We start from the raw sequence: 14,403 nt of genomic DNA, 5'->3' as shown, positions 1-14,403 counted from the left end.
GAATAGAGACAGCCAGAACTTGAAAGGGGAGAGGAGAGAGATTGAGAGACACCTGTAGCCCTACTTTCACCACTCATGAAACTTTCCTCTTGCATGTGGGCACCAGGGGCTCGAACTCAGGTCCTTTCGCACTCTAACCTTGAACGCTTAACCAGGTGCGCCACCACTCGGCCCCGCAGCCCCGTTTCTACAAACACCCAAGGAGAAGCTGTGCTGTGCAACTTTTACTGAATTAAAAAATTATTTTTATTGGGAGGGTTAACGGTTTACAGTAAACACAGCAGCTGATACATGTGTCAGATGTCTGTTTTCTGCAAATCACTCCCCCGCCCCAGGCCCAGGTCCTCCTCCACCCTCAGGCACCAGGACCTGAAAACACCCCCACTGCCCGTGTCCTTTGGTGCAATCTACCAAACTGCTGCTGCTTCACAGCAGCTTTCCCCCAGCTCATTTCTCTCCCTTTCTTTCTTTTTAAATATGTTATTCATTTATCTACTGGGTACAGGGAGAGAGAAATCAAAAGGGAAGGGGGAGATATGGAGGAAGAGAGTCAGAGAGCCACCTGCAGCCCTGCTTCTCCCCTGCGGGTGCGGAGGTGGGGGTTGTGGAACCCAGGTCTTTGTGTGTTGTAACGGCTGCACTCAACCAGGGGCGTCCTGCGCGGGGCTTTCCCTTTCTTTCAGAGACTGTGACACTGTGACACTGCTCCACCCATGACAGAGTCCTCCCTGGTGCTCGCAGGGTGCTCCCACGTGGCGCTAGGGCTCCTGCAGAGCAAGGTGTGCGCTCTACCTTGGGAGCTATCTCTCGGCACCCGGGTGCAGCAGCCCTGATGGAGAGGTCAAGGGAGGGAGCGCGGCAGCCACACTCACCTTGGCGCCGGCCCAGCCGCAGCCGGCCAGGAAGGCCAGGACCAGCGTGCAGAGGCCCCCGGAGCCGGGCAGCCCCAGCCGCAGGCTGCCGAACACACCGAGCACCGCCAGCCCCAGGGCCAGGCCCGCCCGCTTCCACATCACCGCCGCCGCCTGCGCAGAGAGAGGGAGGGAGACAGAGGGGTCAGCTCCGCCTCAGGCCGGGGGGTCTCCCTGCCGCCTGACGGTCCCCTCGGCCTCACCCAGCAGGTGACGGGAGGACAGTGGGGGCGCTGGGCTCTCAGGCACGACCCAACACGCTGCTCTGGGGCCCTCTTCCTCCCTCCATGTTCCTCTCTCTCTGCTCTTCTTTTCCCTTTCTCTCTCCCTCTCTCCGTTCTCTATCCTTCTCTTCCTCTCTCTCCTCCTTCCCCTCTCTCCCCACCTCCCTTTCTCTTTCCCTCTCTCCCATTCCATCTCTCTCTCTCCCCCTTCCTTCTCTGGTTCTCTATCCCTCTCTTCCTCTCCCTTTTCTCTCTCTTCCCCCCCTTCCTCTCCTCCTCCTCCCCTTCTCTTTCCCTCTCCCCTTCCTTCTTTCTTTCCTTTCTCTCTCTCTCTTCCTCTCCCTCCTCCCCTTCTCTTTCCCTCTCTCCCTTTCCCTCTTTCTCTCCCTCTTCCTTCTCTGGTTCTCTCTCTCTCTCTTCCTCTCTCCCCCTTTCCTCTCTCTCCCTCCTCCTCTCTCCTTTTCTCCCTCTTCTATCTCCCGGCCCCTTTTTTCTCTCTCTTTAAAGTGTACCTTGAAAAAATAGAATTGTTTTTTTTTTTAACTAATATTTAGAGTACTGCTTCTATCCTGGAATGAAACCAGGGCCTCACACATGAGCAGTGCCACTGAACAACCTTATCGCCCATTTTTTCATTCATTCATTCATTCATTCACTCGTTCATTCATTGACCCCCCTTTTCTTCTTTTTATTTTTTATTTTTACTGTCACCAAGGTGGTTGCTGGGGCTTGGGGCTGGCACGACAAATCCACCGCTCTCAGCAACGATTTTATTCCTTTTATTCCCTCTCCTATTTTTGTTGGATAGCACAAAGAGAAACTGAGAGGAGAGGAGGAAATAGAGAGGGAGAGAGAAAGAGAGACACCTGCAACCCTGCTCCACTGTTCATGAAGTTCCCACCCTGAAGGTGGGGAGTGGGGCCTGGAAGCCAGATCCTTATGTATGGTAATATAGTGCTTAACTGGCTACACCACTACCCGCCCCCTTTTTATTTATTTATTTATTATCTTAAAAAATATTTATTTATTTATTCCCTTTTGTTGCCCTTGTTTATTTTTATTCTTGTTGTAGTTATTATAGTTGTTGTTATTGATGTCATTGTTGGATAGGACAGAGAGAAATGGAGAGAGGAGGGGAAGACAGAGAGGGGGAGAGAAAGACAGACACCTGCAGACCTGCTTCACCACCTGTGAAGCGACTCCCCTGCAGGTGGGGAGCCGGGGGCCCCAACCAGGACCCTTCCGCCAGTCCTTTCGCTTTGCGCCACGTGCGCTTAACCCATTTTTATTTTTTCAACCAGAGCACTGCTCAGGTCTGGCTAATGATGGTGCAGGATGATACTGGAGTGAACATTGGACTCCTTGGGCCGGGAGGTGGCGCACCTGGTGGAGCACATGTTACAATGCGCAAGGACCCGGGTTCAAGCCCCCAGTTCCCACCTGCAGGGGGAAAGCTTTGTGAGTGGTGAAGCAGGGCTGCAGTAGTCAACGACTGCCACCTCTCCAGATTCAAAGGAGGTCTCGAAACTTTACATCAGGCTCAACCTGACGCTGTTGACTGGCTACGGAAGAAGGGCAAACGCTAGTAGTAGTAGTAGTAGTGGTCTCTCTGTCTGTCTGTCTGTCTGTCTGTCGTCTCTCTCTACATCATCCCTTTCCCCTTCTGATTTCTGGCTGTCTCTATCCAATAAATAAAGATAATTAAAAAACCAAAACTGGGACTCCAAAAAATCATTTTACAGTTGAGTTAAATAAGATAAATGTTAACCCTTACCAAGAAGATAAGCCATAAATATAACCATAAAAGAAATTATCACTAAAGAATCACGACTTGCAGGCTGGTGAACTAGCTCAGCTGGACCGTGTGCTGCTCTGCCTGGAGACCCAGGTTCAAGCCCAGCCTCCAGCACACTGTGATCTCTTCCGCTCTCTCTCTGCCTCTCTGTCTCAAAACTAACAAATGAGAAGTATGACTTGTATGCCCTGTTATTTTGGGGGGAAATTGAAGTTAAACTGTTTGATGACCAAACATACAGTGCAAGGAAACAGAGAGCAGGAGGGAGACCCCGAGGGCACCAGAACCAGGTGTGTGCTCTGCTGCCTAATCCCCACCATCCCCAGGGCCAAGGGGCTTCACAAGTTATGTGTGTGGGGTGCTGGGGGCATTTTCTAAACAAAGCCCTTCTTTCTGAGTTTGAGGAGAGTTTTCCAGAAGGTTTTTCCCAGTGACCCAATAGGCTTTCCTTGATAACTACATTTTTTTTCTTCCTTCCTTCCTTCCTTCCTTCCTTCCTTCCTTCCTTCCCCTTTCTTTCTTTCTTCCTTCCTTTCTTTCTTCCTTTCTTCCTTTCTTTCTTTCTTTCTTTCTTTCTTTCTTTCTTTCTTTCTTTCTTTCTTTCTTTCTTTCTTTCTTTTTGCCTCCAGAGCTTGGTGCCAGCACTATGATGAATCCATTGCTCCTAGAGGCCATTTTTTCCATTGTTGTTTTGTTGCTGTTGGACAGGACAGAGAGAAATGGAGAGAGGAGGGGAAGACAGAGAGGGGGAGAGAAGGATAAACACCTGCAGACCTGCTTCACCGCCTGTGAAGCGACTCCCCTGCAGGTGGGGAGCCGGGGGCTCGAACCGGGATCCTCACGCCGGTCCTTGCGCTTTGCACCACATGCGCTTAACCCGCTGTGCTACCGCCCGACTCCCTTGTTTTAATTTTTTAAAGTTATCTTTGTTTATTGGAAAGGACAGAGAGAAACTGAGAGGAGAGGGGGAGAAAGAGAGGGAAACAGACAGAGAGAGACCCCTGCAGTCCTGCTCCACCACTCGTGAAGCTTTCTCCCTGTGGGTGGGGCCTGGTGGCTCAAACCCAGGTCTCTGAGCACTGTAACATGTGCGCTCAACCAGGTGCGCCACTGTCCGACCCCTGATGCCTACTGTTTTCTCTCACCTGGTCACTACTTGGGAAATACTGAAGGAAGAAGCCAAGAAGAACGCCTCCCACCACGCCAACAGCCACCTCCAGGCCTCCTCTGAGGACGTTGAAGACGGTGGAGCCTTCAACACACACAAAAGGGAAACGTCAGCCTGGACTCCCAACCCACAGACACACAGACATGACTGCCAGCAGCAGTGAAGCGTCTATCTGAGTGCGCCAGGAACACGCCTCACGTTTTTCTCCTATTTCCTGCAAACGGCTCTTTTCCTTTGACTAATGGGACTGGTGCCTGTGTGACATCACTGCTGCTGGAGAGGAGAGGCCCTGAAGCCGGGGGTCTTACCACCCACATTCCACCCCACCCAGCAGCCCATGTGCCTGGTGATCCCGGGGTGAATCACAGCCAGGGAGTCCCAGAAAAAGGTGGAGGTGTGGTGGGGGACAGAGCAGGGGATGGGGGCAGGGCAGGGGATAAGGGACAGCACAGTGTATAGGGGACATGGACATGGCAGGGGACAGAGCACATGATGGGGATAGGGTGGCAGGGCAGGGGATAGGAGACAGGGTAGGAGTCAGGGTAGCAGACTGGGCAGGGGTGTGGGACAGGGCAGGGGCCAGGGGACAGGACAGGTCATGGCTGTGACGCCTCACCTGTAGCGAAGGCCATGCCCAGGCAGGTGTTGAAGCCAGTGATGGCCAGGATGTCATCGCAGCTGCCGGCGGCCATGAGCAGGGTGGGGATACCCTTAGCCACTCCGTAGCCCCGGACTTGCAGCTGCAGCATGGACGGCACCACCACTGCGGGGGACACAGCCCCCAGGACGAAGCTGGAAGGCGGGGGGCTGGTGTCACCCCACAAGGCTGCAGGCCCCCCCAACCACCTCTACTTCATGGCACTTGGGATGTATCTATTATTTTAAAAGTAGTTTCTTTAAAATACATTTTTATTTTATTTATTTATTTTTTCCCTCGAGGGTTATTGCTGGACTCGGTGCCTGCACCATGAATCCACTGCTCCTGGAGGCCATTTTCCCCCTTTTTTTGCCCTAGTTGTTGCAGCCTCGTTGCGGTTATTATTGCCATTGTTGATGTTGCTTTGTTGTTGGATAGGACAGAGAGAAATGGAGAGAGGAGGGGAAGACAGAGAGAGAGGGGAGAGAAAGATAGACACCTGCAGACCTGCTTCACCGCCCGTGAAACGACTCCCCTGCAGGTGGGGAGCCGGGGGCTCGAACCGGGTTCCTTACGCCGGTCCCTGCGCTTTGTGCCACGTGCGCTTAACCCACTGCGCCACCGCCCGACTCCCACATTTTTATTTTTTATATAGAGATAGAGGAAGGAGGGAAGGAGAAAGTGAGAAAGAGAGAGAGAGAGACACCACAGCACAGAATCTCCTCCATGCACTGGGGACCAGGCTGTAATCTGGGGCATGCATGTGGCAAAGCAATGCACTACCTAGGTGAGCTATGTCATCAGCCCTCTCCCCGTTTGTTTGGCTAGAGACAGAGAGAAATTGAGAGGGGAGGGGAGATAGAGAACCCTGTCCCCATCTGCAGGGGGAAGCTTTAAGAGCCGTGGAGCAGGGCTGGCTCTCTCCTCTATCTTTCCCTTCCCTCTAGATGCCTCTTTGTCTGAACCAATACAAAAATAAATACTAACAACGGGCCAGGTGGTGGTGCACCTGATATATCATACCTGTTACCATGCACAAGGACCTGGATTTGAGGCCCTGGTCCCCACCTGTAGGGGGGAAGCTTCACAAGCAATGAAGCAGGGCTGCAGGTGTCTCTCTGTCCCTCACCCTCTCTGTCTTTCCCATCCCATCTCTGTCCTATCCAATAAAACAGAAAGCAGCACTGAGGCCGCACAGAAGACTGTAGACGGGCCAAACAGAGGGTGAGGGACAGAGAGACACCTGCAGCCCTGCTTCACTGCTGTCCAGCACTGTGAGGGACAGAGATGGGGTGGGCGGCGTACCCCAGTATGAAGGCCCACTGCCAGGGCAGCCCCAGCAGCAGGTGAGCCAGTAGGGCAGCCGCACAGGCCTCCACCAGGCAGGGCCCCACCGACAGCCTCACGCAGACGCCCTTCAGCTTCCGAAGTGCCTGGAACGGGATGGGGGGCAGGGGTCAATGGGAGCCCCTGCAGATGCCCAGCTCAGAGTCCCATTTTCTCAGACAGGAAGACTGACCACAGGGCCGCTCTACCACCTTCTACTGTTTAAGGATTCATTCATTCATTCATTCATTCAAGTCACAGGAGAGCAGAGACCAGAGCACTGCATAGCTCAAGCATCTGCAGAGCTGGACTCGAACCCGAGGTCTAGACAGGGGTGGCGGCTGGGCAGGGGCACACCTGACTGAGCGCCCACCTTGCAACGTGTAACGACCTGGGTTCAAGCCCCTGCTCCCCACCTGTAGTGGGGATGCTTCGTGAGTGGTGAAGCAGGGCTGCAGGTGTCTCTCTCTGTTTCCCTCTCCCCTCTCAATTTCTGTCTCTAGCCAATAAAATAGAAGAAAAAAGAAGGGCCACCAGGAGCGGTGGATTTGTAGTGCCAGCACAGACCCTCAGTGATAACCCTGGTGACAGAAAATAAGAATATCTTTTCTTTTCTTTTTTCTTTCTTTCTCTCTTTCTTTTTCTTTTCTTTTCTTTTTTTGCCTCCAGGGTTATCACAGGGTCTTGGTGCCTGCACTACGAATCCACTGCTCCTGGAGGCCATTTTCTTCATTTTTGTTGTCCTTGTTGTTGTTGTTGTTGTTGATATTGCTGTTGGATAGGACAGAGAGAAATGGAGAGAGGAGGAGAAGACGGAGAGGGAGAAAGACAGACACCTGCAGACCTGCTTCACCACCTGTGAAGCGACCCCCCTACAGATGGGGAGCTGGGGGCTCGAACCAGGATCCTTGTGCTTCGTACCATGTACGCTTAACCCTCTGCGCTACTGCCAAGCCCCCCCCCCCATTAATATATTTTAAAGAACTGAAAAAGAAAAAAAGGAAAACGGGGCCGGGAGATGGCCCACCCTGTGTGGAGCACTGTCATTCCCAGGGACAAAGATGTGGGTGGAGGCCGGGGGCCACAAGGGAGCACCTGGCAGGATCTGTCCCTCTGGCGTCTCCTCTCTTCCTCAGCATCTGGAAAGGGGGAGACAGCCCCGCCCCCACCCTGTGTGGACACCGAGACTCCGTCCTACCTTGGGGTCCAGCCCCAGGCCTGCGCGGACCAGGATGACTGCCAGGGCCAGGCTTCTGAGCCCCGAGGACCAGCGGGGCGGGATGTGAAGGTGGGCGTGGAGCCAGGGGATGTTCCTGAGCAGGAAGCCAGCCAGCAGCATGCCTAGGGGTACAGGGGTCAGCCAGGGCAGCCGGTGTCACCTCTGCACCCCCAGAAAGAAGCCAGAGGGCCATGGGGCCACCTGCCATTGGGTCTTCTGAGAGAGAGAGAGAGAGAGAGAGAGAGAGAGAGAGAGAGGAGAGGCACCACAGCAGCCTCCACCCTCCATGGGACCTGGACTGGACTCAGGGCGTCCTGACTAAGATGGGTGCTCTAGCAGCGGAGTAACACTTACCTCCTGAGCTCGACTACATGCGTTTCTCCCGCCCTCCCTCCCTCCTCTTTCCCTTTCTTCCTTTCTTTTCTCTTTCTCTCTCTCCCTTTATTCCTTCCTTTCTCTCTCCCTTCTTTCCTTATTCCTTTCTTTCTCTTCCTTCCTTTGATTGCTCCCCTTCCCCTACTCCCTCTATCTTTCCGTTCATCTTTCTTTCTCTTTCTTTTCCCCTTTCTCTCCATCCCTTCCTTTCTCTTTTTCTGTCTCTTTCTTTCCCTCCCTCCCTCTCTCCTTCCTTCCCACTTTCTTTTTTCTTGTGGGGCTCCATAACTTTGGGCTGACATTTTCACTTTCTTCTTTTTTAATAACTTTTAAAAATACTTATTTATTTATTCCCTTTTGTTGACCTTGTTTTATTGCTGTAGTTATTATTGTTGTTGTTATTGATGTTGTTGTTGGATGGGACAGAGAGAAATGGAGAGAGAAATGGAGAGAGGAAGGGAAGACAGAGAGGGGGAGAGAAAGACAGACGCCTGCAGACCTGCTTCACCACCTGTGAAGCGACTCCCCTGCAGGTGGGGAGCCGGGGGCTCGATATGGGATCCTTATGCCGGTCCTTGTGCTTTGTGCCACGTGCGCTTAACTTGTTGCGCTACCCCCCGACTCCCTGGGATGACATTTTCTCAGATAGAAAGGCAAAGAGACAGACAGAAACAGTGATGGAAGCTTCTTCAGGGGTGGTGGGGGCTTGAACCTGGGCTGTGAGCATCAAAGAGCAGGGGCTTCCCCAGGAGGGCTGGCCGGTTGCCCCTAAGCTATGAAGATCTCTCTCGTCTCCATTCCCAGGCTTTGGTCCCAGGAGCATCACCGCTCTGAGCTTTTTAAGAGACAGAGACAGAGGGAGAGAGGGAGGCATCACAGCCCCAAAGGTCCCCTAGAGAGTGGGGGTTGGGCTTGAACCTGGGCCAAGCACAGGACAGAACAGCACACTGTTCAGTAGGCCAGTTTGCTAGCTATTTAATTTTTTAAGGGAATTTTTTTCAAAATATTTTATTTACTTACTTTTATTTTTGAGGGAGATGCAGAGAGAGAAACGCAGAGAAACACCAGAGCACTGCTCAGTTCTGGCTTATGGTGGTGTGGGGGATTGAACCTGGGACTTCGGAGCCTCAGGTATGGGAGTTTGTTTACATGACCATTATGCTATCTACCCCTGTCTGCTATTTAATTTTTTATAAATAATATTTTAATTTTTTAAAATTTATTTATTTTCCCTTTTGCTGTCCTTGTCTTTTTATTGTTGTTGTAGTTATTGTTGTTATTGATGTCATTGTTGTTGGATAGGACAGAGAGAAATGGAGAGAGGAGGGGAAGACAGAGAGGGGGAGAGAAAGACAAGACACCTGCAGACCTGCTTCACCGCCTGTGAAGCGACTCCCCTGCAGGTGGGGAGCCGGGGCTAGAACTGAGATCCTTAACGCCGGTCCTTGTGCTTTGCACCACGTGCACTTAACCCGCTGCACTACCGCCCGACTCCCAATATTTTAATTTTTTAAATGATTTAATCTTTTTTGATAGGACAGAGAATTGGAGATGGGAAGGGGAGACAGAAAGGGAGAAATACAGAAGGACAGAGAGACACCTGTAGATACAGAAGGACAGAGAGACACCTGTAGATACAGAAGGACAGAGAGACACCTGTAGATACAGAAGGACAGAGAGACACCTGCAGATACAGAAGGACAGAGAGACACCGGTAGCCCTGCTCCACCCACCTTCGCCACTGCAGGTGGGGACCAGGGCTTGGACATGGTAACGTGTTCGCTCTACCTGGTACAGCCTAGCTAGTCCCATTCAGCTCTATTTTAAAAACATGACAGCTCACTGGGTGACATGTGTGTCTGGCCATGTGTGCCATTCAGATCTGAGCCTCAGCACCACAAGTGAGGTTCTCACAGCACTAGGGGAAGCTCCATTGTCTCAGGGCCTATCATCTGCTCTTTGTCTCTGTCTCTGGAGATAAAAGTCTACCCAGGAGCTGTGCAATGGCCCTTCCAGAAGGCTCCAGGGTGGAGGGAGAAAGTCCAGAAGCACAGCCTCCCTGAGGGTGACGGGGAGCCCACACTCACCTAGCAGAGGGGGCAGGGGAGGCAGCATGGGCAGCCTCACAAGCCCCAGCAGCCCGCCTCCGGCCACAGCAGCGTAGAGCAGGATGATGAGGCCAAACAGGGTCCCCCCAGGGAGACACTCGGGGCCTGTGATAGCCCAGCCCACAGCCCAGAGCAGCAGGGCAAGGACACCTGGAAGGAAGCAGGAAGCAGGCTTTCAGACACCAGACTCAGCAAGAAGGTGGGACGCCCACCAGCGCCCAGCACCAGGAGCAGCACTGTGCTCGGCTGGGTGCTGGGAGCAGCACCCAGCTCCATGCCCAGGCTGGCTTCCTGAATCCACTTCTGCTCTGTGTTCAGCTGGCATTCACCTTGCCACTGCTGGGTGGTGTGGAGTATTATGGTGTCAAGAACATGAACAGCCATGCAAACTCTGCCTCCCCCCTCCAACCTCAGGCCCCATGTGCGGCAGGCTCTCTGTCTCAGACCCTGCAGAAGGGCTCACTCTCCACACTCAGTTCCTCTACGTACACAGGTCTAGCTAGAGAATCACTTCCTTTACTTGTTGGCATGCATGAGACCCCTTCTGTTTCATTTGGTTTAAATCCCCCCTGCTTAACACTATTCTATTTACATAACCACTGCATTCTATTTACATAACCACTGTTAACAAGCACCACCCTCCCCCCAGGGCATTGGTGGTTCAGTGATAGGATTCTCGCCTGCTCCGCCCCCTCCTTGTCACACTCTGATTGTCACCAGTCACTTTTCTCTCCACCCTCTCTATGTCACATCCTGTTTCCACCCTACTTGGCCAGTATATATAAAGACAGCATTGTGAGTTTTAGGGTACTTTACCTTGAGTTTAGCTTAGCTCGGCTTAGATTGTGCTGCGTCCTGCATGAATAAAGAGATACTGCCTACAGCTCAACCATGAGTCCCTGGTTGTCTGTTACCCGCCCGTGAAGCTAACCCGTCGAAAACAACATTTACTTGTTTTTTTTAATTAAAATTTTTTAAAAAAATACTCATTTCCTTTTGTTGCCCCTGTTTTTCATTGTTGTTGTAGTTATTATTGTTGTCATTGTTGTTGGATAGGACATAGGACAGAGAGAAATGGATAGAGGAGGGGAAGACAGAAAGGGGGAGAGAAAGACAGACACCTGCAGACCTGCTTCACTGCCTGTGAAGCGACTCCCCTGCAGGTGGGGAGCCGGGGGCTCGAACCGGGATCCTTACACTGGTCCTTGCACTTTGCACCACCTGCACTTAACCCACAGTGCTACCACCCGACTCCCTCCTTTACTTATTTTTAATTAAAAAATTCTTTTATAGGACAGCGAGTAATTGAGAGGGAAGGGGGGGAGACAGAGAGACGCCCGCAGCCCTGCTCCACTGCTCATAACTTCCCGCCTGCAGGTGGTGAGTGGGGGCTTGAACCTGGGCCTTGTACATTGTGATGTGTGCTCACAATCAGGTGCTCCACTGCCCAGCTCCTGCCTTCCAGTTCCTTTAAGAGAGATTTATCAGGGCCAGGGGCTGAGCCTGGAGGGAGTTCACTGCATGACAGAGGTCCAAGAGGACTCAGGTTCACTTCCCAGCACCACCTCATCCTAGAGCTGAGCAGTGCTCTGTCTCTCTCAAGAAAATCAATCAAATCTTATTTTTTAATGTATTTGTAAATTTAACAGGACAGGGAGAAATTGAGAGGGGGAAGGGGAGACAGAGTCAGAAGCACCTGCAGCCCTGCCCCACCCTCATGAAGCATACCTTCTGCGAGAGAACGCGTGAACTCCAGTGCGCCACCGCCTGGACCCTTAAAACCTTTCCTTTTACTATTGTTTTATTTATTTTTATGAGACAAAGACCAAAAGCCTGCTCAACTCTGGCATATGATGGTACTGGGGATTGAACCCAGGGTCTCTGGGTCCTCAGCCCCGCAAGCCCTGGACTCTGATGTTGAGCCATCTCTCTAGCCCCTGTAATCCTAGAGAGCCATTGTTCCTTGGCGTCTGACCTTCCAGTGGACAAGTGTGTCCATTTCAAGTGTAATTTCAGCAACAAATGCTGGAGAGGTTGTGGGACAGAGAAGCCCTCCTGCACTGCTGGTGGGAATGTCAATGGGTCCAAGTCCTTTGGGGAGCAGCCCCTGTGGAGAACTCTCAGAAGGCTAGAGGTGACCCTGCAATTCCTCTCCTGGGGACAGATCTTAAAGAACTAAACACACCCATCCAAAATGATCTGTGTACACCTGTGTTCATAGCAGCACAATTTGTAATAGCCAAAACCTGGAAGCAACCCAGGTGTCCAACAACAGATGAGTGGCTGAGCAAGTTGTGGTCCATATACACAGTGGAATACCACTCAGCTATTAAAAATGGTGACTTCACCTTCTTCATCTCATCTTGGATGAAGCTTGAAGGAATCTTGTTAAGTGAGCTCAGCCAGAAAGAGAAGGATGAAGATGGGATGATCTCACTCCTGGACAGCAATTGAAAAAGATAGAAGGGAAAACACAGCAGAACTTGGACTGGAGTTGGTGTATTGCACCAAAGTAAAGGACTCTGGGGTGGGGGTAAGGGGGGGGTTCAGGTTCTGGGACATGATGGCAGAAGACCTAGTGGGGGTTGAATTGTTATGTGGAAATGTTATGCATGTACAAACTATTGTGTTTACTGTTGACTTTAAAACATTAATCCCCCCAGTAAAGAAATTTTAAAAATAAAGTGTAATCCCAGCTATTTAGTGAATTGCTTGTCTTCCTTAAACTAAAATATTCTTTTTGAGCGAGAGGAGAGCATCCCTTTAGCATATGTGATGCTGGGGACTGAACTCAGGACCTGGTGCTTGCAAGTCTGATGCTGTACCCACTGTGCACATGCAGGCTGCTAGGGAAGTGTTCTTTGACTGTTTCTAAGATCAATGTGCTGTGGTCCGGGAGGTGGTGCAGTGGGTAAATCATTAGACCCTTAAGTATAAGGTGCTGAGTTCAATCCCTGGCAGCACATGTACCAGCATGATGTCTTGTTCCCTCTCTCTCTCCCCTCCTATCTTTCTCATTAATAAATAAATAAAATCTCTTTAAAAGAAAAAAGAGCCATGTGCTCGAGTCCTGCAATTCCAGTCACACACGTACCTCAACTCTTGTGGTGGGTGTAGAGTGGAGCCATACCCCTGCCGGCTTACGGACTTGCAAACCATGATCAGTGTAAAACAGACACATGGTGGAACTTCTGATTAAGTACACATAGAACTAAGTGCAAGGACCCACACAAGGATCCAGGTTCGAGCCCCTGTACCCCACCCGCAGGGGGTACTGCTTCACATGCGGTGAAGCAGATCTGCAGGTGTCTCTCTCTCTCTCTCTCTCTCTGTCTCTGTCTCCCCCTCCTCTCTCAATTTCTCTCTGTCTCATCCAATTAAAAAAAAAGTAAAATAATCAGAGATGGGCCACTGTTTGAATGGTAAAAGTTCAGAATAATAATAAAAAGGACAGAAAAGGGATCAGATTATCAGTTGCCATGGCTATGAGTAAGTATTTTGGAATCTAGTTTTCTCTCCGTGTTTGAAATGAAGCCTGAGCTCCTTCCAATGGGAGCTTAGAGACAGTGCCGGGCCCTGAGGAGAACAGGACTTATTATGCTTGGCCTCACGGTCTCCACTGAGAATGATCAAAACACCTCTCAGAGCTCACAGATGATGCGTCGCAGGAGTCAGGGAGTCTGGTGAGCCAGTAGGCAGTGCAGTGGGTCCAGCACTGGACTTGCAGGCACGGGGTCCCATGTCGATTCTCCAGCAATGCACACATCACAGCGACACTCTGGCTTCTCTCCTCTCTGGTACTCTCTCCCAAACAGATAACTGAATCTTAAAAAGACAAAGATGGAGGAGGGGGAGGTGTCTCTCTTTTTCTCTCTCTCTGTCTCCTCGTTCTCTCTCAATTTCCCTGTGTCCTACCTAATAAAAATTAGAAAAATGAAAGAAAGAAAGGAAGGAAGGAAGGAAGAAAAAACAGCCGATGGGTGTGGTGGATTCATAGTGCAGGTACTGAATGCCGACAATGGCAATAAAAAATGAAAATGGAAGGCCTGGGCGGTAGCACAGTGGGTTAAGTACACATGGTGCAAAGCACAAGGATCCCAGTTCAAGCACCGGGCTCCCCACCTACAGGGGCGTCGCTTCACAAGTGGTGAAGCAGGTCTGTGGTTGTCTGTCTTTCTCTCTTCCTGTCCTCTCTCAATTTCTCTCTCTCTCCTATCCAACAATGACAGCAATAACAAAAACAGTAATAATAACTACAACGATAAATAACAAGGGCAACAAAAGGGAAAAAATAGCCTCCAGAAGCAATGGATTCATAGAGCAGGCACTGAGTCCTGGAAGCATAAAAAAAAAAAAAAAAGAAAGAAAAATGAAAAAGAAAAAGAAGGCAGAACCAAGCAAAAAAGTGTGAATATCTGTAAATATAAGTAGTTCTACAAATAATAGTCACCCCATATCTGTGGCCTTGGGAGAACTCCTGCAGTGTCCAGTGGAGGGGAGGGGACTCTGAACTCTGGTGGTGGGAATGGCGTGGAACTTACCCCTGTTTTCTTGTAGTTTTGTACATCAATATTAAATCCCTAATAAACCTCCATCTTTAAGTCTGCCTTCGTAGGGAATTGCCAGCTCTCCTTGTCTCC

General features: G+C 50.9%; 1 protein-coding gene across 1 annotated transcript in view; it reads right to left on the bottom strand.

The window, feature by feature from the left end:
- Positions 1–14,403, bottom strand: part of SLC9B2 (solute carrier family 9 member B2) — a 44,875-nt gene that overhangs the window by 11,928 nt on the left and 18,544 nt on the right. The window contains exons 4-10 of the mRNA XM_060172342.1: positions 9,976–10,102; positions 9,743–9,913; positions 7,260–7,402; positions 6,041–6,168; positions 4,715–4,890; positions 4,076–4,182; positions 873–1,025 (exon numbers count right to left, since the gene is read on the bottom strand). Coding sequence (XP_060028325.1) covers positions 873–1,025; positions 4,076–4,182; positions 4,715–4,890; positions 6,041–6,168; positions 7,260–7,402; positions 9,743–9,913; positions 9,976–10,102 — 1,005 coding nt within the window. The remainder of the gene's footprint in view (positions 1–872; positions 1,026–4,075; positions 4,183–4,714; positions 4,891–6,040; positions 6,169–7,259; positions 7,403–9,742; positions 9,914–9,975; positions 10,103–14,403) is intronic.

This window comes from Erinaceus europaeus, chromosome 2 (genome assembly GCF_950295315.1).
Source record: "Erinaceus europaeus chromosome 2, mEriEur2.1, whole genome shotgun sequence".
NCBI lineage: Eukaryota > Metazoa > Chordata > Mammalia > Eulipotyphla > Erinaceidae > Erinaceus > Erinaceus europaeus.
This window is presented reverse-complemented; position numbering and strand designations above follow the sequence as displayed.